The sequence below is a fragment of the Nyctereutes procyonoides genome, unplaced genomic scaffold (genome assembly GCF_905146905.1).
Source record: "Nyctereutes procyonoides isolate TBG_1078 unplaced genomic scaffold, NYPRO_anot_genome, whole genome shotgun sequence".
Classification (NCBI taxonomy): domain Eukaryota; kingdom Metazoa; phylum Chordata; class Mammalia; order Carnivora; family Canidae; genus Nyctereutes; species Nyctereutes procyonoides.
The window spans coordinates 118,252,125-118,278,270 of record NW_026575125.1 but is presented as its reverse complement, the minus strand read 5'-3'; the positions used below and the strand labels follow the sequence as shown (position 1 = coordinate 118,278,270).

The 26,146-nt window shown below is 45.8% G+C and overlaps 1 protein-coding gene across 1 annotated transcript in view; it reads right to left on the bottom strand.

The window, feature by feature from the left end:
• The window catches only part of LOC129518141 (PWWP domain-containing DNA repair factor 3A-like), a 60,746-nt gene that overhangs the window by 20,698 nt on the left and 13,902 nt on the right, over positions 1-26,146 (bottom strand). Inside the window, exons 5-8 of the mRNA XM_055338148.1 lie at positions 1,227-1,601; positions 1,021-1,123; positions 635-965; positions 430-554 (exon numbers count right to left, since the gene is read on the bottom strand). Of these exons, the coding sequence (XP_055194123.1) occupies positions 430-554; positions 635-965; positions 1,021-1,123; positions 1,227-1,601 (934 nt within the window). The remainder of the gene's footprint in view (positions 1-429; positions 555-634; positions 966-1,020; positions 1,124-1,226; positions 1,602-26,146) is intronic.

Genomic DNA, 26,146 nt, shown 5'->3' with positions numbered 1-26,146 from the left:
CACGCGCAGGGGTCTGTGAAACAGCACCAAAGGCAACCAACCAACCGCCAACCCAACCAAGAGCGGAGCCGAGACGACGGAGGGGGTCGTTTGCACAGGGCCCTCGGGGAGACGGCTCTTCCTCCGGGAGGCGGAGGCACTGGGTGGAAAGGGCCCCGCCAGGAGCCCGACGAGGACCTGCGAAAAGCCTTCCGCCTCAGGTCAGCAAGGTGGAGGCTTGAGCGGCCACCTGCTCCACAACCCAGTGCCCTTTAGTGATTTCCCAGGAAGATGAAACGTCCTGGGGCTGCAGAACCGGAAACGCGCAGCCTGGGCCCCGGGGCTCAGCCCTCGGCCCTCAGCACTCGACCGTCGTCGGCTCGCGGCCCTCCACGCTCCACCCTGGGTCCTGACCCAAGACCCTCGGCCCTCGCCACGTGAGCCCCGTACCTCGACCTCCCTCCACCCTCCACCCTCGACCCTCGACCCTCGACCCTCGAATCTCGACCCTCGACCCTCGACCCTCGACCCTCGACCCTCGATCCTCGATCCTCAGGGCCGGCAGGCACCGGCGCCTGGAGGGCAGGGGGCCCGAGGGGCGTGTCTCTGGCGAGGTCCCGCCTCCCCGCGTGCGCATGCGCATGCGCATGCGCACTGGGCCAGCCGCTCAGCGACGCTCCCGCGCAGGGCAGGCGAGGCTGACTGGCTCCTCCCAGTCAGTCGCGAGGCCCTCAGAGGAGCGTCGTCGCGGAGGACCTGCCGTGGAGGTCGTTGTGTGCGCGCGGAGGCCTGAGAGAGGCGGGGGATGGGGATGGCGATGGCGATGGCGATGGCGATGGCGTCGGCGATGGCGATGGATGGGGCGGAGGGAGGGACAAGACAGTGGCGGTGGGGGTGGGGTGGGGCGGAGGGACGCAGGGACGCAGGGAGGACCGACAGAGACAGGGGGTGGGGCGGGGCGGCGGTGGGCCATAGGGACGGAGGGTCTCAGGACCGAGGGGCAAGACAGAGGGGTTGGGGCTAGCGCTGGGGCATAGGCACTGCGGGACAGAGGAAGGGTCAAGACAAACGGGGGCCGGGCCGGGGGTCGGGCATAGCGACCCCCTGGGAGGCCCAGCCAGGCAGGCAGGCGGACCCGGTGGCACTGGGTGGCCGTGGGGGGGGGGGAGGTATCCTGGAACGTCCGGGACCAGGGCGTGGGGCGGCCACGGGGGCGGCGGGGCTGACCTCTGAGGTGACGTCCTCACGGGGTCCTCCGGGGGCTCCGACGGGATACGACCAGGCCCCTGAGCGCAGAGCTGGCAGGGCGGGGAGCGGAGCGGGGAGCGGGGAGCGGGAGCGACGGCCCTCATGGCCCGGGAGGGTGACACCTGGTGAGGAGGGGCCGTCTGCGCCTGGCCCTCCGGCCACACCGCCCGGCCCGACATCTTGGCCCCCGGGGGCGGGGCCACGGCTCGTCCTGGGGGGCCAGATGGAGGGGTCCACCTGACTGTCCGCCGACGGGTGCAGAACGGCTTATTCCCCGTGCATCCCGAGGGGACGCGGGGTTTCGGCCCGGCCACGGTCGGGTCCCCAGGCCGGCACAGCCCTGCGGGGAGGGACCTCGGGGGCCGGGCCGGCCTCTGTCCCAACGTAGGCGCAAGAGTGTGGCGGAAGGTGCCCGGCACGCAGATGGCCCGGGGCAGCTGTCGTGCCCCGGGTCGCCGTCCCGGGCGGGGGGGGGGGGGGGGCGGGGGGGGGGGCAGGGCTGCGCCGGCCGCATCCTCCTTGCTCCCTCCTGGCCCGGCCAGACACACGAGGACACGCGCAGCCTGGTCTGTGCAGAGGCCCCCTGCCTGCCGACGCTCGCTGACCGTGTCCCCGTTTCTCGGTCGCGTGCTCGGGCTCACAAGGTGCGGGACAACTCGGAGGACACACAGACACCTCGGAGGACAGACACCTCTGCGGATGCCTCTGGCCGGCAGGAAGCGCCTGGGGAGGAAAGCCCCTGCGGAGCCTCAGAGAACGGCAGCCTGTGATTCGGGCGGAGGAGGGAGCAGAGAGCTCAGTGGGCCAGAGGCTGCTGCTGCGGAAGGTACCGTCTGCCCCACACCTTTGCGGACACAGCGCTCGCTCGGAGATGACCGCACGCGGGGCAGGTCTCTGCCTCCGAGTCCTCCGCGTGGTCAACAGTACAGTCCTCCAGCGTGCGCGCCCCCGCACGTGTGTGTGTGTGCGCGCCAGCGCAGTTTCACCTGCCGCAGGTTGCCCACTGGATCCTCCCGTCCCAAACCAGGATTCCGGACGCGGAGATCGCACGCAGCTCTTCTGCCGCGCCGCCCCCCCCCCCGACCCCCCCGACCCCCGCCCCGACCCCACCCCGCGCCCTGCAGGCCTTCTTTCCCAGATACCTCCCACGTGCCGGGTGCTGCTCTCTGGCGTTTAAGCGCGCCAAAGGCCGGGAACGCCTTCGCCGCCGCGTGGTCCTGGGCCCCGATCTCCTTTCCTCCGCCCTTGCACAGACACGCAGCCTTTCCTAGCTCTGCCTTGAAAGGCTGTTGGTTTGCCAGAGGCCTCGCAGCCCGCGCGGTGACGATATTGCCCCCTCGAAAACTGATCGAAAGGCCACCCTTCCCTTAAGAATGTTTTCCACTTTTATTTCAACACAGGAAACAATCCGGTCACTGAGCACGACGGGGAAGGAAGTCGTCCTGCAGGAACCTTTCTGGAGGATGTGTGGTAACGTGCTTAAAGTAATTTTGGGACAGCCTGGGTGGCTCAGTGTTTTCGGGCTGCCTTCAGTCCAGGCCGTGATCCTGGAGACCCTGGATCGAATCCCATGCCAGGCTCCCTGCATGGAACCTGCTTCTCCCTCTGCCTATGTCTCTGTGCCCTCCTCCCTCCCTCTCTCTCTGTCTCTCTCGTGAATGAATAAATAAAATATTTAAAAACAGCAATTTTGACCTGACCAACCCGTAAGGTACTAACACAAATAAAGGGTTGGTTCAGGTAACAGGTATTGCATGTAAACACCTGGACTGAAAGCTATTTCATCCAAAACAAGCGCGCTGGTTTCAGATCCCCTGAATTAAACACCTCGTGCCATTTCTTTACAGGAATGAATTACAGGACATGATGGAAAGATTTGAAGGTATGATTCAGGAGCCGTTTCGGTGAAAGTGCATTGTTTTGAGCCATATAACCCATGTTAACAAGAAATGTTTATCAATGGATGGCGACACTGTCATCTAATGCCTTGCTCCCAGACACAGGGTGTTCCTTAAGTCCTTAGGGTGATTGGGCTTCATGCATGTCCTTAGTTTCCCTTCTGATAGTGCACGTGCCGAGAACGGGGCTGTCAGTGGTGAGGTAAGAGTGATGCTTTTGCTTTGTACGTGGGTACATTTGATGGCCTGTGGGGGATATCGGAAGAATGTGCGTGAAATAATCTCTCTCCTACTTCGTGTCCCGGGGTAAATGATACATCAGGTTTTAATAAACCATTTTTAATTTTCTCATTGTACTTTCTTTCCTCGACTTTTCTATTTCCATTCTTTGGTGCAGACGTTTGAATTGAAGCCTGCCAACTCAGGCTTTGTCGTGATGTTTACGCTAATAAACCATGCAGTGGAAACCTAAAGACCCCTGTGCTAGCATGCTGGCAAAGTCTGATCAGCACCAATAAACCTAAAAGTTTTTGGTTGTTCTGTCAGATGTCCCTTATCCATTAACGGGGTTACAGGATAAGACTCTTAGCAAGGAGTGCGAGTCAATATTTGAGTCCTCTATGGGGATCAGTTGTACAAGCAGGTGTGTATTTGAAAGCTTTGCTCTATTGGGTGGCTGTCAGGGTTCTCGGCCTGTGAGCTGCCTCGTGAACTGGTGAGTATGCTGGCAAACTGGGAGTATAAAATAGGTGTAAAACGGTGCGTCTTTCCATGATCCCCAGAACATAGCTACTGATGGCAGGTCCGTCACTTAAAATCAAAAGCAGTTTCCCAACTGTGAAAAATTTTACATATTGCGAGGCTGCTTTTCAAAAATGGTGTAAGAAAAGCTCCATTTATTTACTCAAAAACATCTTTAGGACGTGATTTTGAATATGTTCTTTTATTTCCTTAATCTCTCCACAGTCTTTTCTCTTTAACTCACGTATACTGAAAATCCTCGTTGACTACATTAAAACACACATGCACGCACGCACAACCCTTTCGTCTCCTTTCATTTATGTGCCTCCCTTTCGGACGCTTTTAAAATAGAATGGTAAGGTGTGTTTTATACATCTACTTCTAACAATAATCCATCTCAATGAGTCCTTTCGTTTGGAGGATATTTCATAAAGTGTTTAGAGACTAGCCCCTACCACTGTTTTTTCACAAGAAAATCAAAGACAGTCATTGAGACCCCCTTTTTGTTTTACACATTTTGGGAGATAGTCACTTTTCTTTATTAGCCCTTCTTTCAGTGTAAGTTTGAAAAAGGGGGGGGCTGTGTGCAGGCAACAAAGAAAAATCAGGATTCAGAAACTAGTAACTGAAAGGTTTCACACAAAAAAAGAAGCAAATCACCTTGCTTTCTGATGTGAGGCCTTTTATCAAAATGCTAATTGTCTTTCCAATGCTCCGGAACCAAAACTGCCTATGTTGTTTTTGAATAAGCTGCCAAAAAATAATTTTCAGTGTTTTTTTTAACTCCATCTTTTTTTTTAATTTTTATTTATTTATGATAGTCACACAGAGAGAGGGAGGCAGAGACACAGGCAGAGGGAGAAGCAGGCTCCATGCACCGGGAGCCCGACGTGGGATTCGATCCCGGGTCTCCAGGATCGCGCCCTGGGCCAAAGGCAGGCGCTAAACTGCTGCGCCACCCAGGGATCCCTAATTTTCAGTGTTAAATGTTAATAAATATATATGCTGAGTAATATTCCATTGTATACATAAACCACATCTTCTTTATCCATTCATCTTTCGATGGGCACCATTAGAAACGACAAATACCCACCATTTGCTTCGACGTGGATAGAACTGGAGGGTATTATGCTGAGTGAAATAAGTCAATCGGAGAAGGACAAACATTATATGGTCTCATTCATTTGGGGAATATAAAAAATAGTGAAAGGGAATACAGGGGAAAGGAGAAAAAATGAGTGGGAAATGTCACAAAGGGAGACAGAACATGAGAGACTCGTAACTCTGGGAAACGAACTGGGGGGGGTAGAAGGGGAGGTGGGCTGGGGGTGGGGGTGACTGGGTGACGGGCACTGAGGGGGGGCACTTGATGGGATGAGCACTGGGTGTTATTCTATATGTTGGTAAATTGAACACCATAAAAAGAAATTTATATATGCTTATATTTATGCTTCTCATAGGTGAGATTAAAGAGCTCTTTGATGAAAATAGAAAAAGAGTCATGATGGAAACCAAAGCTTCTGTCGAAAGCATTAACCAGAAAATTGAGCGTGTCTGGAAAACTCAGGAAGAGCAAACGTATCAGTGTTGGAGCCAGGCGCTGTGTGTCATTTCTTAGTATTTGTGTGATCACAGATTAATTCAAAACAATACTGCTTTCCTCCATCTGTTGGAGTCTCTACTGGAGAAATATGTTTGGCTCCATTTCTGTTTGTTTTTTTGTTTGGTTTTTTTTTTTTTTGGTTCCGTTTTTTATCTAAGCAAATAGTTCCTTTAGCTCCGTGTTGCAAAGCCTTAATTGGAAAGAGGTGTATTATCTAGAGGTCCATAAAGATAACCCCCTTTTTCTCCTTTCAAATTATAATTGAGCTTTCTTGGCATAAGAAGCACTTGTATTCTTTCTTGGAGCATGGAGCTGAGTAAGAGGCCAATGTCTTGTGATAGTTAACTGTATTCAAGTATGTAGAAAAGGTTCATCTTATATTTTAATGATTTTTTTTACATTGATCCCTCTTGGGTTTGCTATTCTTTCATACAAAATCTTTATTGTGCCACAGTGGGGGAAAAGTGAAAGGTTACTGTGTGGGGAAGTGGTATCGGTGGATAGGATATCCTCATTGAATCTGTTCGTCACTTCGCAACCTATAGGTTGTTCAGCAAATGAATGGAAATGAAACGATAGAAACAAAACTCCATGTAGACCAAATGCATTTTCTGGGAAATTTAAGTGCCATAAATCTTCCTTTGCTTTCAAGAGCCAAGGCATACAAGACAAGCATCCCTCTTAGACCGTCAGGAGTGAGAGTAAATACACGGTTAGCAATGAGGGTAAGCCATCCCCTGTAGTTGGCTGTTTTCCATCAGAAAATTCCAGCTGTGATCATTCCCTTCTCGCTTTATAGTATAATTTATGTCCAGTCAATTTGGTTTTGAATGGGTTGACATTTTTCTTAGCCATATAAAGTCATGACACTCTATTATGTTTTACAGGCAGGAGCTTCATCATGAATACTCTCAGGAGTTTCTAACTTTGTTTCAAGAGTTGGCTATCGATATACAGAAAACCAAGGAAGAAGAAGAAAAACTCGCTGTTGGTATCAGGCTCAGCTTTATAGTGAATGTATTGTAACCAAGTGCCAAGCAGGAATGCTGAGCCCGGCCACACCTGAGACCCGTAGATTTGAGCCAGAGCCCTGTTTCCATTCATTGCTGGCTATGTGGTTGGGCCCTGATGATGGAGAAACGCAGGGGCGTACAGGCACACATCCTACTCACAGAAGCCCTTGGTCTTTACCTCCTCTCTCGGTTGGGATTCCTGCAGTTCCAAGTGACAGGCACTTGCCAGAGTACCATAGAAGGATGTCCTGGTCTGTCTGAAGAAGCCAAAGGGAGTTTTGCACCAGGTGTAGATGGATGAGGCTGGGGAAAGGTTGCTGAGGCAGTACCATCCGGGCTCTGCCTCCGTCCTCTAGGAGGCCCACTCCACGGGATCAGCATGATAGCCTCTTAAATCCCAGATCCAGCCCCAGGTGAACTGACATAAGCTTTCCCCATAGGTCTGGCAGGAACGTCCCCTGGACTGCTCCCAATCATCTAGTTTCAATCGATTGCTCATTCCTGAACGAATCACTGAGCTCAGGGCATGGTTCACCCTAAATGGACTGGCCTGTGTCACATTTAGGAAAAAGGATGGTGGTGGAGATGTTGCTCTTTGAGGGCAGAGGAGAAGGCCTGGAACTGTTTCCTGAGGGTGGGCCAGTGAATGGACAAGGGAGAGATGGCTGCCAGGCCACATTCCGGTCCAACATGGGTGGGTGTCATAACAATCACAAATTTACACGAGAGTAGTCGTACTCATGGTTGTGGGTGTGTCTGAGCAGCTGCAGAGTTGGATTTTCCAGGGTTGAGCTGAGGTTAGCCGTGCACCTCAACAGAGTGAGAAGGGGCCAAGGCATATAAGCAAAGGTGTAGGTTTAACCATTGACCATGGATTTAGCTGGAAAGCAGGAAAAATCTGGCCAGGGAGTGGAGACAGGGGATGGTGAAAAGCATTCCCTTCAGTGGATGTGGGATCCTGGTAGGGTACTGAGCTGTGTGTAGCATGAAAGGGAGTGAGCCACACACGCAGAGAGGTAGAGAGGTTGAACATAGGGAAAATGGACAAGCAGTGTAGTACAGTGGTCACGAGCCTGGACAGTGGAACGATAAGGTTTGGGACCCAGTTCTGATTTTCTAGTTTCTAGCTTTGAACCCAGGGGCAAATTGTCTTTCTCTGAGCCTCAGGTTCCTCATCTACGAAAGAGAGTCTAAGAAGAGTACTTATAGCTGGGGCAGGGTTTTTGCTTGTTTGTTTGGATTTAAATGAGCACCTCTACAATAAGCTTATCGAAATGGTTCGGAACAGTATCTGTACACGGTTCCTCTCTACGTCTTTGATATTATTAACATCATGCAGGTGTTTCAGTTATCGGGCTGACAAGACCTAAGGTGTGACTCCGAAAGTGAATGGCTAAGTAGGGATGTAACAAGATCACTGGCGAGGGAATAGGAAGATCACGGAAGGATTATCGCAAGGATCCTGCGTGTGGATTTTGAAATCAACATAAGATACATGTTTTGAATATTGTTAAGAAAGGAAATTTCCTCCTCAGTGACTGGCAGATAAGATGATTGTGGTGCTTTTGTATATTCCTGGTAAACACAAAGGCCGTAAGCTAGGTGATAAGAGAGAAGATAATAAAAATACTCATTGAAAAACTATTCAAGTTTCATCTAGATTTGTCGCTGTTAAATTTTAGAATGGTTAAATTTTACAAGTGGTCATCGCAGCTTTTTTTTTCCCTTTTGCGTCTGTAGAATATATTCCGACTGCAACAGGAATTATTACAACACTCCAAAACTGTTGAGAGCCAGAGAATGCGAGCATTTAAAGAGCTGAGTGAGCAATTCTCAAAGATCTGTCGAATTTGGTAACACGATACAGTCTCATAAAATGGACTATGGATATGGCAGTAGAAAACTTGTTTTTCTTTCTTTCTTTTTATTTTTTTTAATTTTTTTTAAAATTTTTATTTATTTATGATAGTCACACACACACACACAGAGAGAGAGGCAGAGATACAGGCGGAGGGAGAAGCAGGCTCCATGCACCGGGAGCCCGACGTGGGACTCAATCCTGGGTCTCCAGGATCGCGCCCTGGGCCAAAGGCAGGCGCCAAACCACTGCGCCACCCAGGAATCCCTGTTTTTCTTTCTTAATGCAGGTTAAAAACATTTTGGTCATGCCTTTAATTACTTAGGCAATCAAAATTAATCACGCATTTTCCATTTTGAACTCACTGTTCTGATTTTAACGTAAATGCTAAATGTACTTTTACTTTTCAGATTCACTCATTTTTCAAAACCAGGAATGGTAGATTGGGAATTTTACCAAGAAATTGGCAGGAGACTGATCCTTTACTAACAGTTTAATCATGGCTGTTTGTTCCTGAGTCAGTTTTCCTTAGGAGAGCAGTGATGAATGTATCATTTGAACGTAGGAAGTCTAAATCATTTCTCAGCGTCATTTACTTTTCTTTGTACTGCCAACGTTTCTTAAACAGCAAGTAGCCAATTCTATTTTCAATTGCATTTTATTTTACTTTCGTTTCGAAGTAGGCTCTTAATTTATTCATGAGAGACAGAAAGAGAGAGAGGCAGAGACACAGGCAGAGGGAGAAGCAGGCTCCATGCAGGGAGACCGACGTGGGACTTGACCCCGGGTCCCCAGGATCACACCCTGGGCTACAGGCAGCACCAAACCGTTGAGCCATCCAGGCTGCCCTTCAGTTGCACTTTATAAGTATCTTGTGGCACATTTGCTTTTAGAATGATTAGAGTGACTAAGAGTGGCCTTATATGCCAACTTACAGTTTCAAGAGACAGCACAGATGTATAGGAGAATGAAGAAAGCCAGAGTGAGAGTATAAGCTTGTGAACTGAGATTACCTCCAGTCACATTTTCACATTAGCAAATTATCCTCAGTGACACAGACCTCTGTGGCTCCAGCTTGGTGGTGGTGGTGGTGGTGCTATTTCTTGGAATCACTTGGCTATTCACGGACTTTTGTGGATCCACGTGATCTGTAGGATTGCTTTGTAGAAGCATTTCTGTAGAAAGAATAGCATTGGGGTTTTGTCGGGGATAACATGGAGTCTGTAGATTGATTTGGGCGGGATGGGCATTGGAGCAATACCAAGTCTTCCCGTCTATGAGCATGGGATAATTTTTCCATGTATGTATACCGTCTTTCATTTCTTTCATCAGTGCTTTCTAGTTTTTTTTAAAGATTTATTTATTTATTTACTTATGATAGATTGAGAAAGAGAGAGAGAGAGAGTCAGGCAGAGACACAGGAGGAGAGAGAAGCAGACTCCATGCCAGGAGCCCGACGTGGGACTTGATCCCGGGACTCCAGGATCGCGCCCTGGGCCAAAGGCAGGTGCCAAACCGCTGAGCCACCCAGGGATCCCCAGTGCTTTGTAGTTTTCAGCGTCCTCCGAGTCCTTCACCTTCTCGGTTACGGTGCTTTCCTAAGTATACGTTACTCTTTTTGGACGCTGTTGTAAATGGGATGTTTCCCTAATTTCACTTTTGGGTAATTCAGCATGTAAAAATATAACTGACATTTGTGTATTGATTTTATGACTTGCGACTTTGCTGTTTTCATTAATTATTGTCAGTTTTAAAAGATTCTTATTTTTTTCAGAGAGGGAACGAGAGGGGGGGGAGAGAGAGAACGAGGTGTGGGGGAGGTGCAGAGGGAGAAGGAGAAGCAGACTCCACACTGAGCAGGGAGGCCATTGTGAGGCTCCATCCCAGGTCCTGCGATCATGGCTTGAGCCGACAGCAGATGCTTAACAGATGTAGCCACACAGGCACCCCCATTTGTTACTTCTAACAGGGTTTCTGCCCTGTTTTGCGTTGCTTTCTTTTGCATGTTGGAATCTTTGGGGTTCTGCACATATAAGAACACACTATGGGGACGCCAGGGAGGCTCATTGGTTGAGCTGCTGCTTTCGGCTCAGGCCGTGATCCTGGGGTCCTGGGATCGAGTCCTACAGCAGGCTCCCTGCAGGGAGCCTGCTTCTCCCTCTGCCCATGTCTCTGCCCGCCTCTCTCTCTCTCTCAGTCTCTCTCTCTCATGAATAAAGAATAAAATAAAATACAAAAAAAAGAGATCTTAGTGTCTGTGAGCAGAGATAATTTTGCTTCTCCCTTTCTGGTTTGGATGTCTTCTATTTCCTTTTATTGCTGAATTGTTCTGGCTAGATCTTCTGGTGCTATGTTGAGTAGGAGTAGTGAGACTGGGCAACCTTGTCTCCTTCCTCTTGATCTTAGAGGAAGCGCTTCCTGTGTTTCCCATTGAATATGCTAGCTGTGGACTTGTCATCTGTGTCCTTTATGATATTGAGATACTTTGCTTCTGTCCCTAGTTTCTGGAGAGTTTTTATCATGAAAGTGTGTCGGATTTTGTGACATACTTTCTCTGCAACTTTTGAGGTGATCATGCGGTTTGTTCTTAAAGAATCTCGTTCAGATTTAGTGGTAAAATGTCAGTCTTCTAAACTCACTGGAATGTTTAAAGACTAGTCCTATGATTTCAAAATAAGTATCCTTTAAAGGATTTTAGTGTTACACATACACAAAATAGTTATATTCCATTTGTTTCCCAGGAGAGAGCATGTTGCTCTAATGCTCTGCCAAGTCCATTTATCGATGGTATGGAGGTTTCATCAAGTAACAGGAATTAATGCTTCTAAATGCTCTTGCCCAGTGTTACCACTTGGGGTTGCAAATCTAGTGTTTTCCTCCCCTCCTGCATTTCCTTGTCCTTCCCCTCCAGTTACTCGTAGGCTGTGCGGTACTGACGTCGGCCGTGGTACTTTAAATGCTTCCTTCAGATTCCCACTGCGGTTGCCCTAGTTGAGGACCTCATCATCCTTTGCTTCCCCTATGAAACTCTCATCTGATCTCTGCGTCCTTCACAGGGCTGCGACATTATCTTCCCATGGCACAGTTCCTCCTGGAAGCCTGTCCGTGGTTTCCCCTGGTAAACTCCTAGATATTCAAAGATTCACCATAGCATGATGCCCTTTTTAGCTTTATTTGCTACCTCCCACCTGTCCTGATTAATGCCTTGTCTTAACTCTTACTTCTACACCTTGCTCATGTCCTTCGCCTGGAATGTTTTTAACTTCTCTCTCTTCGCCTATTGAAATCTTCTCTTGCCAGCTAAGTCGGCATTAATCCCCTTCTGCTGCTGCATAGACCCAACAGGTTTTGCTTCTATAAGGATCATAAATTTTTTTTTAATTTTTATTTATTTATGATAGTCACACACACACACAGAGAGAGAGAGAGAGAGAGAGGCAGAAGCAGGCTCCATGCACCGGGAGCACGACGTGGGATTCGATCCCGGGTCTCCAGGATCGCGCCCTGGGCCAAAGGCAGGCGCCAAACCGCTGCGCCACCCAGGGATCCCTGGGATCATAAAATTTTTGTATCCTTTCTGTTTGCTCCTGGCTCTGGAGTGTGGAAGGGATAGCATGTTCACTCTTAATTTCCTCCACAGTACTCAATTCCATACTTTTTACATGGTATGCGCTATTTCGCCACTTGTGGAATGAATGGCAACATTTAAAATGTAGGTTGTGTTTTTCATAACTTGAAGAGGTGACATCGTGGACCATTTTACTCCCTCCAAGGAAATCATGCTCCCTTGACTACTACTGATAATAAATGCGCTCTTACCTGGTGTTAGAAAGCTGATTACTGGATTTCCAAATTATAGCATTGGTTCACATGGACTCCCAGACTTCTCCTATTTTGGGGTCCATTTTGACCTTGACCCTAAGTGCCTGACATTGACCCCTTGCTTTGAGCAAAGTGTGGTAGAGCTGTGTCTCCTAAAATAATAATGTTTTGGGGCACCCGGGTGGCTCAGTTGGTTAAACATCCAACTCTTGATCTCACTCAGGTCTTGATCTCAGCATTGTGAGTTGGAGACCCGTGTCGAGCTCCACGCTGGGCGTGGGGCTTACTTAAAATAACAATAGCATTTAACTCAAATCTAATATTTAAATTATTCTTAGTGAAGGTTCTTGTCTACATGTGTGATTTAGATTTTTTCATTCGAATAAATATTGGTCATCACTGCCATATTAAAAGAGTAGTGCTTTTGAAGTTTAGTTTTGCATGTTTTGAACGTAAGAAGAAAATGGAGGTTTGGAACTGGACTGTGTTTTCTGTTTCAGGACATGAGAGACTTGGACATCAATCAGGACAATTTTCTTACTGGTGAGCAGAGCACGCTTGGGAAAGAAATGTCCATGTGGCAAAAACAACTTGTGATGGAACACGTAAGTAAACATTTAAACATTGAGATAGTCTGTTTGCAGTTATATGTAAAATCCTTTGATAAATACTAAAGGCGTATGTTCTCTCGTTTCATTTAATAGCAACGTCAACAGGTGGCACTCCTTCGAGAGTCTCTTCGTTTTCTGCTGGAATGTGTCTTTGATGACATTTGAAGAAAGGACTTGAACCAAGTAACATGAAGATTGTGGTTTAACGATTCTAGTTTAAATGATCACATCTTGTTATTCGTTGGCTTAAGTGCAAGGCCCTCTTTCTGTGTAAACCCAAGTGAGAGTGAAACAGTTATGTGAGTAGCAGCAATTCCAAAGTTATAGGCAGGAAACGTTCAGACCTTTGGTAGGAATGATGACTTTTTTTCTCCCTAACGCTGTCAATTAAATTTTAGCAATAGAGGTGATTCACGTTTAAGTTTGCTTCAGTGAATCTCTATCAGTCCCCAAAGATAGAAAGTACAATTATAAACGGTTACCGTGCTCCTCCGGAAGGCGGGGGAGGAAAGAATGTATACACCCTTTTGTATATACTCATTAAGTTACAGAGCCAATTGTAATGAAAGGAAGACTTGAAATACCGTCTACTCCAGGAAATCACAAAATTTATGAAAAGCAACTTAAGTTTGTGCCCCAGAATAAATGAAACTGCGAAGAGTCATTAAGACACCTGAATAAGATGTGTAAATATCACTTGTGAGACAATATGCCGTTTCGACCAAAACAATTAACACATCATTTGATTGATCTCGGCCCACTGTTAAATGACACCTTCCCTGAGCATTCGTTGACAGTACTGCCTTTGCCTGTACAAGAACTTAGCTACCCAAGGTAGAAACATTTTGAACCTGTCTTGAGAGATTCATTACCTAGAAAATTTTGTTTTGCAAGTTTAATATTCAGCAAGTATGTGGAAAGTTGATTGTATGCTCATCTAAAAGCGTCAACAATTAAATGCTGACACCTTGTCTTTTCTGGTGCCCTTCTTACATGCATGACCGTATGAAATCTCCAACTGCAAGCACTCGCTGTCATAAGAATGAAGTTGTCTGAGAATTAGTTTGGAATAAACCGGTTACACATATTCTCTAAGTGACTGAAGTTCCTTTCGTGACTCACTCTGAACAATAACACAAAAAATACTCCCTTTTGGAGGAGAGTACTGTCTTTCCCCCGTTTCTCTGCATGTTTAAAATGTTAATTATGGCCACTAGAGCCACTCTTCTATTTGTTTTATGGTTTTCCTCGTTTCTTTTTTCTTATAATAAATTTATTTTTTATTGCTGTTCGATTTGCCAACATACAGAATAACACCCAGTGCTCATCCCGTCAAGTGCCCCCCCTCAGTGCCCGTCACCCATTCACCCCCACCCCCCGCCCTCCTCCCCTTCCACCACCCCTAGTTCTGTTTCCCAGAGTTAGGAGTCTTTATGTTCTGTCTCCCTTTCTGATATTTCCTACCCATTTCTTCTCCCTTCCCTTCTATTTCCTTTCACTATTATTTATATTCCCCAAATGTATGAGAACACATAATGTTTGTCCTTCTCCGATTGACTCATTTCACTCAGCATAATACCCTCCAGTTCCATCCACGTTGAAGCAAATGGTGGGTATTTGTCATTTCTAATGGCTGAGTAATATTCCATTGTATACATAAACCACATCTTCTTTATCCTAGTTTCTAAAGTGCAAACATATTCTATTTTTCTTTTCTTTAACACTTTCTTCACTCACGAGACACACACAGAGACAGAGAGACACAGAGACACAGGCAGATGGAGAAGTAGGCTTGATGGCAGGAGCCCCATGTGGGACTCGATCCCAGGACTCCAGGATCATGCCCTGGGCTGAAGGCAGACACGCAACCAACTGAGCCACCCAGGCCTCTCCATGTTCTATTTTTCTAACTTCTAACTTACTCCCCTTAGGTAGGGAGAAGGGAGTCCTCCACCACAAGCGAATATCTGATATAAAGTGACAGTGTACTCCTTAAATACTTCATTTCACTGAGAGGGATTTTCCCCTTGAGCCAAAACATTAAGTCTTAAGTATTTCCTCATGCTGTTTTCTCCAAGTTTTTATTTCAATTCCAGTTAGTTAACGTACAGTATAATCATTAGTTTCAGGTGTAGAATTTAGTGATTCAGTGCTTCCATACCCGCCCCCCGGTGCTCATCACTGACAAGTGCCTTCCTTATTGCCCATCACCTATCTCACACCCATTCCCCCCCACCACCACCACTTCCCCTTGAGCCATCATCAGCTTGTTCTCTGTAGTTAAGTCTGTTTCTTGGTCGGCCTCTCTATTCCACCCCAGTCCATGTTCATTTGTTGTGTTTCTTAACTTCCACATGTGAGCGAAATCATATGGTACTTGTCTTTTTCTGACTGCCTTGTTTTGCTTAGCACAATACTCTCTGGCTCCACCCGCGTTGTTGCAAATGGCCAAGATTTCATTATTTGTTATGGTTCAGCAATACTGTGTGTGTGTGTGTGTGTGTGTGTGTGTGTCTGTGTGTGTGAGTGTACGTACTGGGACTGCATCAATATAAAAAGCTTCTGCACAGCAAAGAAACAATCAACAAACCTAAAGGGCAACCTATGGAATGGGAGAAGATATTTGCAAACAACATATCGGATAAAGGGTTTGTATGCAAAACACATAAAGAACTTATCAAACTCAACAACCAAAAACCAAAGAATACAATTAAAATGGGCAGACGTTATGAATACGCATTTTTCCAAAGAAGACATAGAGATGGCCAAGTGACACACGAAAAGATGCTGAACATCACTCATCATCGGGGAACTACAAATCAAAACTACAATGAGGTGCGGGCGCCTTGGTGGCTCGGTCGGTCAATCGTCTGCCTTCGGCTCGGGTCATGATCCCAGGGTCCTAAGATTAAGCCCCTTGTCAGGCTCCAGCTCAGCAAGGAGCCAGCATCTCCCACTCCACTCCAGCTCCTGCCCTGTGATGCTATCTCTGTCACTGTCTCGGTCTCTGTCTCAAACAAATAAAAGTCTTGAAAAAACCCACAGCCCTACAATAAGGTATCACCTCACACCGGTCAGAATGGCCAAAATTAACAAGACAGGAAGCAACAGGTGATGGCGACGATGTGGAGAAAGGGGAAGCCTCTTATACCATTGGTGGGAGTGCCACTTGGGGCAGCCCCTCTGGAAAATAGTGTGGAGGTTCCTCAGAAAGTCACACATAGTACTACCCTGAGACCCAGCAATTGCACCACTGGGTATTTACCCAAAGGTTACAAAAATAGTAATTTGAAGGGATATGTGCCCCCCGATGTTTATAGCAGCATTCTCAACAATGGCCAAGTTATGGAAAGAGCCCAAGGATCCATCAGCTGCTGAATGGGAAAAGAAGTTGTGGTATATTTCACACATTTAAGAAGATCCTTATTTGAGAAATGTTGCCACCAGGCCCAGAGGCAAAATAAGTGCTCCAGTGTGTTGTCTGTGTATTTTAATGCATATCTGCGTACTTTTCCTTCTATGGAATATAGACTTACTGACTTCAGTTCAATACGTTTCCCTGTTGCTTAAGATAACTGTAGCACATGCTCATGACTCCATTATTTTCTTATTGTTTCATTAGATAGCATATGGTCTGCAGAGCCGCTGGATTCAATCAAACATCGAGTCAGATGGGAGGACTGCTGTCTCACCGAATGGCTCTTACTCATAGTGTTACCTGACAGCTGTTCATAAGCAATAAAAACTCGGGGGGAGGGGATATTGGCTGCTTGTGTTTACTATCCACAGAGAGATATATTATTTACAAAATTATTAAACTGCGGGTCAAAACAGTAAACGGTGTCTCCGAAATACCATTCGCTTTTCGTCTGTAAGCTACCGATAAGGAAGTGAAACAAACGATTCATTCATTGCTTCAGATTAATACAACTTGGTCAGAATCACGGCATATTTTACTATTTAATTTTACATGTTTTCCTGTTCATTCTCAGCACTGAGTATTATCGATAACTTGAATTTGAGGTCAAGACGAGTCACTTAAGGAGAAGAGGCAGGCAGGAAGAAGGGTAGGGGTCCTCGTTGCATCTGGTCCCCCAAATTCAGCTAGATAACTTTCAAACCCTCCTGAACACCCATGAATTCAACCTGAGATGTAAGGGAAGGACTGTTGGAATGCTATAAATAGAAAAGTGACCACTTCTTGCAAGGCGTTCTGCACTGGACAAAACGACCAGGAGGAAGAATTCACCGCAAAAGGAAGAGCCGGAGGTGATACTCTGCGCCACAGATCTAATGGATATGGATTTAAGTAAGATGTGGAGATAGACATCAGGATCAGAATTATCAAATTTCTGGTGAGTCTGGGCAAACGCATAAAAGACTCTAGAGAATCTCGTCCTGCAGAAATGAGATCTAGCTTTTTCTTCTGTGGTTATGCTGAGTGAAGTAAGTCAATCAGAGAAGGATAATCATCATATGGTTTCACTCCTCCGGGGAGTATAAGAAATAACGAAATGGATTGGAAGCGAAAGGAAGGAAAGTGACTGGGAAAAATTACAGATTGAGAGACAAAGCGTGAGAGACTCCTGACTCTGGAAAACGAACAAAGGGTTGCGGAAGGGGAGGTGGGTGATGTGTTGGGGTAACTGGGTGACAGGCACTGAGGAGGGCCTTTGATAGGATGAGTACTGGGTGTTATACTGTACGTTGGCAAATCGAACTTCAATAAAAACCAATGAAAAACAACTAAAAAAAAGAAAATGAAATGAGATCTAATCAGGGCAAAATTAAAAATACTCTAAGATGCGGTCTAACCTGGGTGCTCTAACAGCTCGCGTAAAAGAGTCAGAAGAGGGTGAGAGACAGAGAAGACTAGAAACCTAATCTCACATTTGGTAGGGGAACACTGACTCTCAAACTTTTCAAAAAGCATAAAAGCCTCTGGAGTATCTCTTCCTGCACAAATGAGATCAAATGAGGCCAAAATTAAAAATAGCCTAACTGAGATGTGGTCTAACGTGGGTGCTCTAACTGCTAGGGTAAATGAGGCAGATGAGAGAGTGAGTGACACAGAAGACTAGCAACTTAACCTCGCATTTGGTAAGGGAACACTGACTCTCAAACTTTTCAAATGCATGAGTGGGTAGCCCGTTAAAGTTTCAGTATCTAAATTGTATGGTATCACAGTCGGAATGCTAGCAAGAGTAATAAAGGGCTTACCTTAGAAAGTTGGAAGGTAGCCTCCCCGCATATCCCGCATAGCGGTCACTCATATCAGAATCTCACCGTTTCTGTGGAACAGCCACAAAGCTAACCATGTATCTCTGTGGTGGCCCCACAGAGGAAACTCGGCCCTTGTTTGAGTAGTTTCCGGCCTTGCATCCCAGGACTGACGGCTTTATGTACACCATGAATCATCAGTTCAAGTAATTTCTGACCACCAGTTGCGGCACCAGTTGTGCGGCACTGCCAAAGACACACTCCAATATTCGGGTGTAAAGATGAGGACATCCTCCAAAAACCCTAACTGCTACCTTCTAGCTCATTATTGCCAGGAGGATCTGTAGTCCTCTGTGAGTCCAGGGGGCAGGACACTGGCGCCCTCAGGGATAGAGCAGAAGGTCAGCATCATACAGTGACACTGCATCTCTACCACTGCAGACGGTATGTGACACTGCTGTAGGCTGGAGCACGCAGCCTGAAGGAGTAACCAGATCAGAACTGCGCTTTCCAGAGACTTCCACAGAGCCTCACGGTGTGACTCAGAGGTCATATGGGGCCGCAAAGCTTTGGGCCAACCTTACATACATGCAGTGCGCTCTACCAGTGACCAGCTAATAGGGAACAATGGGCTGGATCCTACCTGCATTTCACTATGTCAAAGGTCATGAACATGAGGGTTATTGAGTTAATATGTTTCTGTGCAGAGACTTAAAGAATGCTCATCCTTATGCGTAGGCACATCGTAAGTGTTGAATCGAGGTGACTTGCTAGCCGTCGACACCCTCATTCTTCTTAACCCCCTGGGCATGTAGTAGTCACTCAGCCAGTGTGATGGACTGAGTTGGTTGTGACAGAGTACGTTGTTCTCTCTGTGAGATTTCTTCCCTATGCACAGCTCGATTTGACGACAGTGGCCTCTTAAGAAGCAACTTTTTCCAAGTACTGAGGTCAGCAACCAAGCAGAAAATAAAACGCTGCATGAGGTTCAAAGATGAGGACCTTCGCGTCACAGTAGTTTATTAAAAATGCAGACTGTCAACTTTTCTTTCCTAACATTGACTTGCAAGTTTTAAATGGAGAATATTATGCTGGGTTCGTTTGTTCTAACGTTGAATGTATGTGATAAGTGTTCTCCTTTAAGATAGAGTTCAACAATTGTATTTCGTTTTGTCTTGGGGAAATGAGGTCGTGTGCTTTTCTATGCTAATGCATTCAACACATGGGGGGACTTGCACACAGTATATAGCGTAATCGAATTATCAGATGGATACAAAAGGTTAAAGGGATGGAATCAGCACACATACAGTGCGGGCACCTTTCCAGAGAAAATCAGCAACACGGTAGTGTTTTTCTGAATCTTTCACAGGTGCTTAAGTATAATGTTAAATGCCCATATTTACCATATAGCCCTCCACCCCCATTGTTTCTCCTCAAAATGGAAATATCACACGGATGATTATTGAAGCTACCCACATTTCAGTTCCATCTGGTCTAGAGACATAGAGCAAACACTCGGTGAGGCTTTATAGACAAATTCCTGAGCATGGAGGAGAGCTACTCCTGTATCAATCTACAAAGATGTGGAAATATCTATTGGCTTTACATTTCTTTTAGCTTTAGTTCCATGATGAAACGATAATGGGACTGTAGTATTAAGTGAAGGATGCTAGAGAGCAACGGAAGCTCACAGCTCTTGTGGGGTAAACATCAGCATGTAGTAAGGTGGGGGGAGGGCGGAACCCTTCAAAGGCATGGATCAAACTGCTAATAGCAGTGATTCCTGAGGTGACTGAAGGTGCTTGCTTTCTACTTCATGTACTTCTGTAGAGTTTAAATACTTTTCGTTACCAATCATACATGACACTTGTAATCAGGAAAAAACCATACAAATCAACACCATCTGACTGAGGGCAATGCTTAAACACTCTCAAGTCAGCGCCACTTAACCATATCTGGGGGCATCACAATGCCAGATTTCAGGTTGTACTACAAAGCTGTGTTCATCAAGACAGTGTGGTACTGGCACAAAAACAGACATATAGATCAATGGAACAGAACAGAGAACCCAGAAGTGGACCCTGAACTTTATGGTCAACTAATATACGATAAAGGAGGAAAGACGATCCACTGGAAGAAAGACAGTCTCTTCAATAAATGGTGCTGGGAAAATTGGACATCCACATGCAGAAGAATGAAACTGGACCACTCTCTTGCACCATACACAAAGATAAACTCAAAATAGATGAAAGATCTAAATGTGAGACAAGATTCCATCAAAATCCCAGAGGAGAACTCAGGCAACACCCTTTTTGAACTTGGCCACAGTAACCGGAGAAGGACAAACAGTGTATGTTCTCATTCATTTGGGGAATATGAATAATAGCGAAAGGGAATATAAGGGAAGGGAGAAGAAATGTGTGAGAAATATCAGAAAGGGAGACAGAACATAAAGACTTCTAACTCTGGGAAATGAACTAGGGGTGGTGGAGGGGGAGGAAGGTGGGGGTGGGGGTGAATGGGTGACGGGCACTGAGGGGTACACTTGACGGGATGAGCACTGGGTGTTATTCTGTATGTTGGTAAATTGAACACCAATAAAAATTAATTTATAAAAAAAAATAGAGAAATTTCAAGATAAAGATTTTAAAAATAGAGAAATTTCCAGTATCCTGCGTCGTTAAGTCACTAATCCGGTTTTGGTTGCCCACAGACAAATCTTCACTAACAGATAAACGTGCTTAAGTGTCTTTGGGAACAGCATTAACCAACATTGTTGGTTCCTAACCTCTTCCCTCTGAAGTGATCACCCCCGTCCCTTTCCTTTCCCCGTAATCCACAACCCACTTGAAAAGTAGTTTACGTGCAGAGAAAGGGCAACATCTTACACCGCTGGTGGGAGTGCAACCTGGTGCAGCCACTCTGGAAAAGTGTATGGAGGGTCTTCAGAAAGTTAAGAGTGGAGCTCCCCTACGACCCGGCAGTTGCACTACCAGGTCTTTATCCAAGGGATGCAAACACAGTGATTCGAAGGGGTACATGCACCACAGTGCCTGTAGCAGCAATGTCCGCAACAGCCAATATATGGCAAGACACCAGATGTCCATCGATGGATGAAGGGATAAAAGAAAGAGGCGGGGTATATGGGGTATATATCTATGACGGAATAGCACTCAGCCACCAAAAATGTAAACTCTTGCCATTTGCAACGACATGGATGGAACTAGAGGGTCTTACGCTAAGCGAAATAAGTCACTCAGAGAAAGACAAATACCATATGATTTCACTCATGTGTGGAGTTTAAGAAACGAAACAGATGAACACAGGGGAAGGGAAGGAAAGATAGGATGAAAATTGAGAGGGAGGCAGAACATAAGAGACGCTGAACTCTAAGAAACAAACTGAGGGGTGCTGCAGGGAAGGTGTGTGTGTGTGTGTGTGTGTGTGTGTGTGTGTGTGGTGCGGGGAGGGATGATGACTGGGTGATGTGCATTCAGGAGGGCGCTTGATGTGATGAGCACTGGGTGTTATATATGCAAATGAGTCACTAAATCCTACCCATGAAACAAACAACAATAACAACAAGTAGTCTACATTTACAACGTACTCCTACCTTCGAATTTGCTTTCTAACACATTGATGTCTGGAGTTTGTCCAAATCATTCTACTAAACCTGTTTAAGGTAAGCATTGACTTTCTGCTTTGGGGGTTGGTGGGGGTAAGTAGAGAGAGGCAGAGGAAGAGGCAGAGGAAGAGGAGGAGAGAGATGCAGAGGGGAGGGTAGAGAATCCCAAGCAGACTCTGTGCTGAGCGGGGAGCCAGAGCCAGGTGGGGCTCCATGTCCTGACCGTAAGGTCATGACCTGAGGCAAAGTCGAGTCAGATTCTTAACTGAGTGAGACACCCAAGAGCCCCAAGGATGGACTTTCAATTGTTTTCCACTAATTATCTTGCATAACTTCTCTGCAATAGTTGACATGTTCATCACTCCCTCTTGTTGAAAGGCTTTGCTGTGCTTTCATGTAGTCTATGCTCTTCCTTGCCCGACACTGTTCTCCAACTCCTTTCTAGACTGCTTCTTCCTCCCCATCTTTGACTTTTCAGAATTCCATCGCTCCTCATTTTACATTCAGTGAACACTTTTCTGTATCCTGAAGACTACCATCTTATTTGCTAAAAACTGGTCCTGTACAACGAGGAGTCTGGAGGTCTTGGTCAACAAATGTCTGTGTAAGGGGCTGCCACCACGTGTGTTGCACAGTGGATTTCAAACCGTGTGTGAATTCCTGTGCTCTTGAAGGAAAGGAAAATGAACACTGAGTCTAAACAGTCACACGGAGGCGTGCCTGGGTGGCTCAGTCAGTTAAGCCTCGGACTCTTGCTTTCAGTTCAGGTCATCATCAAGTGGTGGTGAGGTCAGGCCCCACATGGGGCTCTGCACTGGATGAGGAGCCTGCTGAATATTCTCTCTGTCTCTCTCTCCCCCTCCATCCCTCCCCCGCCAATAAATAAATAAATAAATAAATAAACAAACAAATAGTTACTGTAAAGAACGATATAAGCCACATAATAATGTTGATATTTGATGTGGCCGTAGACTGACTGGTTGGGATTTTATTTATCTTATTTTGTTTTTTATTTTTATTTTTTTATGGAGTTCAATTTGCCAACATATAACACTCAGTGCTCATCCCGCCAAGTGCCCCCCTCAGTGCCTGTCACCCAGTCACCCCAACCTCCCGCCCACCTCCCTTTCCACTACCCCTTGCTCGTTTTCCAGAGTTAGGTGTCTCTCATGTTTTGTCACCCTCACTGATATATTCACTCATTTTCCTCCTTTTCCCCTTTATTCCCTTTCACTATTTTTTATTTCCCCCAAATGAATGAGACCATATAAGGTTTTTCTTTCTCCAATTGACTTATTTCACTCAGCATAATGCCCTCCAGTTCCATCCACGTCGAAGCAAATGTTGGGTATTTGTTGTTTCCAATGGCTGAGTAGTATTCCATTGTATACATAGACCACATCTTCTTTATCCATTCAACTTTTTTTTAATAAATTTTTATTTATGATAGTCACAGAGAGAGAGAGAGAGAGAGAGAGAGAGGCAGAGACACAGTCAGAGGGAGAAGCAGGCTCCATGCACCGGGAGCCCGATGTGGGATTCGATCCCGGGTCTCCAGGATCGCGCCCTGGGCCAAAGGCAGGCGCCAAACCGCTGCGCCACCCAGGGATCCCTCCATTCAACTTTTGATGGACACCGAGGCTCCTTCCACAATTTGGGTATTGTGGACATTGCTGCTATAAACATTGGGGTGCAGATGTCCTGGGTTTCACTGCATCTGTATCTCTCTCTCTCTCTCTCTCTCTCTCTCTCTCTCTCCGTCTATCATGAATAAATAAATAAATCTTTAAAAATCTAAAAAAAAAAGAATTGCATTTCTCTATTCATAAGTAAAGTAGGACAGCATTTAAATAGTTACTACCTTTCCTCCTGGTAAATTTTAAATTTTCATCAAAATGTTACTAAAGGCAAAAAATAAAAATAAAGGCAGTCTCCCGCGTGCCCTGAATGTCCTGGCATGTTTCTGATGGGTAGAGAACAAAACAATGTATGGAATGTTATGTTTTAGCTAACACATAGAGAGAGTAGTTCTTTCTTTCTCTCTGTTTAGAGCTAGGTACCTATGATGAACAAAAATATATTAGAAAAGTTTACAGGGCAGCCCAGGTGGCTCAGCAGTTTAGTGCCGCCTTCAGCCCAGGGCCTGATCCTGGAGATGTGGGATCGAGTCCAATGTCAGGCTCCCTGCATGGGGCCTGCTTCTCCCTCTGCCTCTCTCTCTCTCTGTCTCTCTGTCTCTCATGAATAGATTATAAAATATAAAAAAAGAGAAAGAAATGGTTACAAAGGAAGGACCTGGGTGGAGATTACAGGAATGGAACCTGCTTCTCTTAAAGTATCCTGCTTTTTAGTTTAGTTTTATTATTTTTATTTTTTTTGCCTTTTTTATTTTTTAAATAATAAATTTATTTTTTAATTGGTGTTCAATTTGCCAACATACAGAATAACACCCAGTGCTCATCCCGTCAAGTTTTGGTTTAGAATCCATAAATGTTTTATGACATTATAAAACGATCAAACTTAAAAGACTATGTCTAAACATAGATAAAAAAACAAACCACATGGCATAGTTGTGTCAGTTGTATATATCAAATTGGTGGTTTCACCATACAGAATAGAGAACTCTTTCAAATTATTTAAAAGTATAGCAATGTTAGGGGCGCCTGGGTGGCTCACTCGGTTTAGTGTCTGACGTTGGCTCGGGTCATGATCTCGGGGTCCTGGGATTGGGGGCCACATAAGGCTATCCACTCAGCAGGGAGTCTGATTCTCCCTCTCCCTCTGTCCCTCACGCTGCTTGGGCTCTGTCTCTCTCAAATGCATAATTAGAGTCTGAAACACAAACACACACACACACACACACACACACACACACACACACACACACTGCAATTTTGCAGTGTATCCCAGCGATGGGATATACCTTAGAATAAAAAAGAACAAAGCATCTTGAGCTACATGAAGAAACATAAAGCTTCATTAAAAAATCAGATTGCTGGTAGTAATATTTCCTTTGTTATTGTAAAATACCATACATTCAGAGGTGCACACACACAAACACATACACACACCAAAAGGGGCTTAGTAATTATATGAACATCATTAGAATTCAAGAATTCCTTTTAAAACAAAAGACACAAATATAAGAGCAAATTAATCCTGAATATCTTTGGAAGGCCATAGTTAACCCCATGCCGGGGCGGGGCGGGGTGTGTGTGTGTGTGTGTGTGTGTGTGTGTGTGGCGGTTGTTGTTGGTGGTGGTGGTTATGCTCTGGCTTTAAAGGAGGGATTTTGCCAACCCAGCCATACAGAACTGGTCAAAGTGCAAGTTGAGTTATAAAATGACTGGGGAGTTCATCCCATTTTCTAGATGTTGAAGTAATCATACACCCATGGGGTCCTGTCATCACCCCCATAGAATAAAAAGCATAAAGATCATCTTGTATGTGAGCCATTGTGTAGAATAGAAAAGCTAATTTCTCTGAAGTTTACCTCAAGTAGTCTAGCTTAGGCAAGCAGCATTTAGTTAAAGAGGATCAGAGCTATAACTTCACATCCACCAAGATGTGTGATTGAGACATAGTTTCTCTGTAAAATCACCCTCGTTTTTTAATGAGAGAGAGCCACATCAGGACTGGCCTGTCTGCAAAACAAGTCCAGTTTTAACAAACTGGGCCTAATGAACTTCCATAGGCTCAGCAAGAATAATGATTGATCATACGGACCTTTTAGAATCTGCTTTGCCAGAACTTTTTATAAGGAATCTCTAGGTTGAACTTTTAGCAGCCCCTCCAGGCCAGAAGCCAAACCAAGCACTTGCAATGAGACATGGCGGCAATAGGTGTGGGCGGGTTCCTCTTCACGGGGTCGCCAAAGTATCCTGAGTTTCCTGCACCTGCCAGGAAGCGACAGTCTTTACTCACCTCACCTGGTGAGGAGAGGCTCCGTAAGCAAGGTATCAGGCCAAAATCTCCATTGGCTTTGTGCCTCCACGTTTCATAAAGTCAGCCTTAGTCCCTTAAAGCCGTTTGGTCATCTCCGAGTCTGTGCATGTCTCTCAAATAGGACATGCCAGCGAAGCCCTGGTAAAATGACCAATATATATCCAATAGTGTCCTGTGATAGGAACAGACTCTTGCGAACTTCTGTAACTGACTATGAGGGCCATGGAAGGAAGAACACTCATGGAGAGACAGACCTTTTGAATTTCAGAGGGATCAAGTAGAGAGAAAAGGGAATGATCTGATTTGTTTATAAATGATGCCTTTTATCATATTTCTCTGCAAGTCAATGTTTTAGCACTTTACCCTCTTTGGAAAAGGTCTAGATGTCCAATGAACTTAATTTCAATTACCATCCACACAAAACTTAAAGGTTTAGGTTACCAAAACCTTTGAGAGCTATCTTAACAATTACCTGTGAAAACTTTGAGACAGACAAGGTAAAGCATCATTTTAAGTCACCTTGTTGCTAACAAATTGCAGCTCAGGTACCTCGGGCTTATTTGACCTTTAGCAAACCTTGACA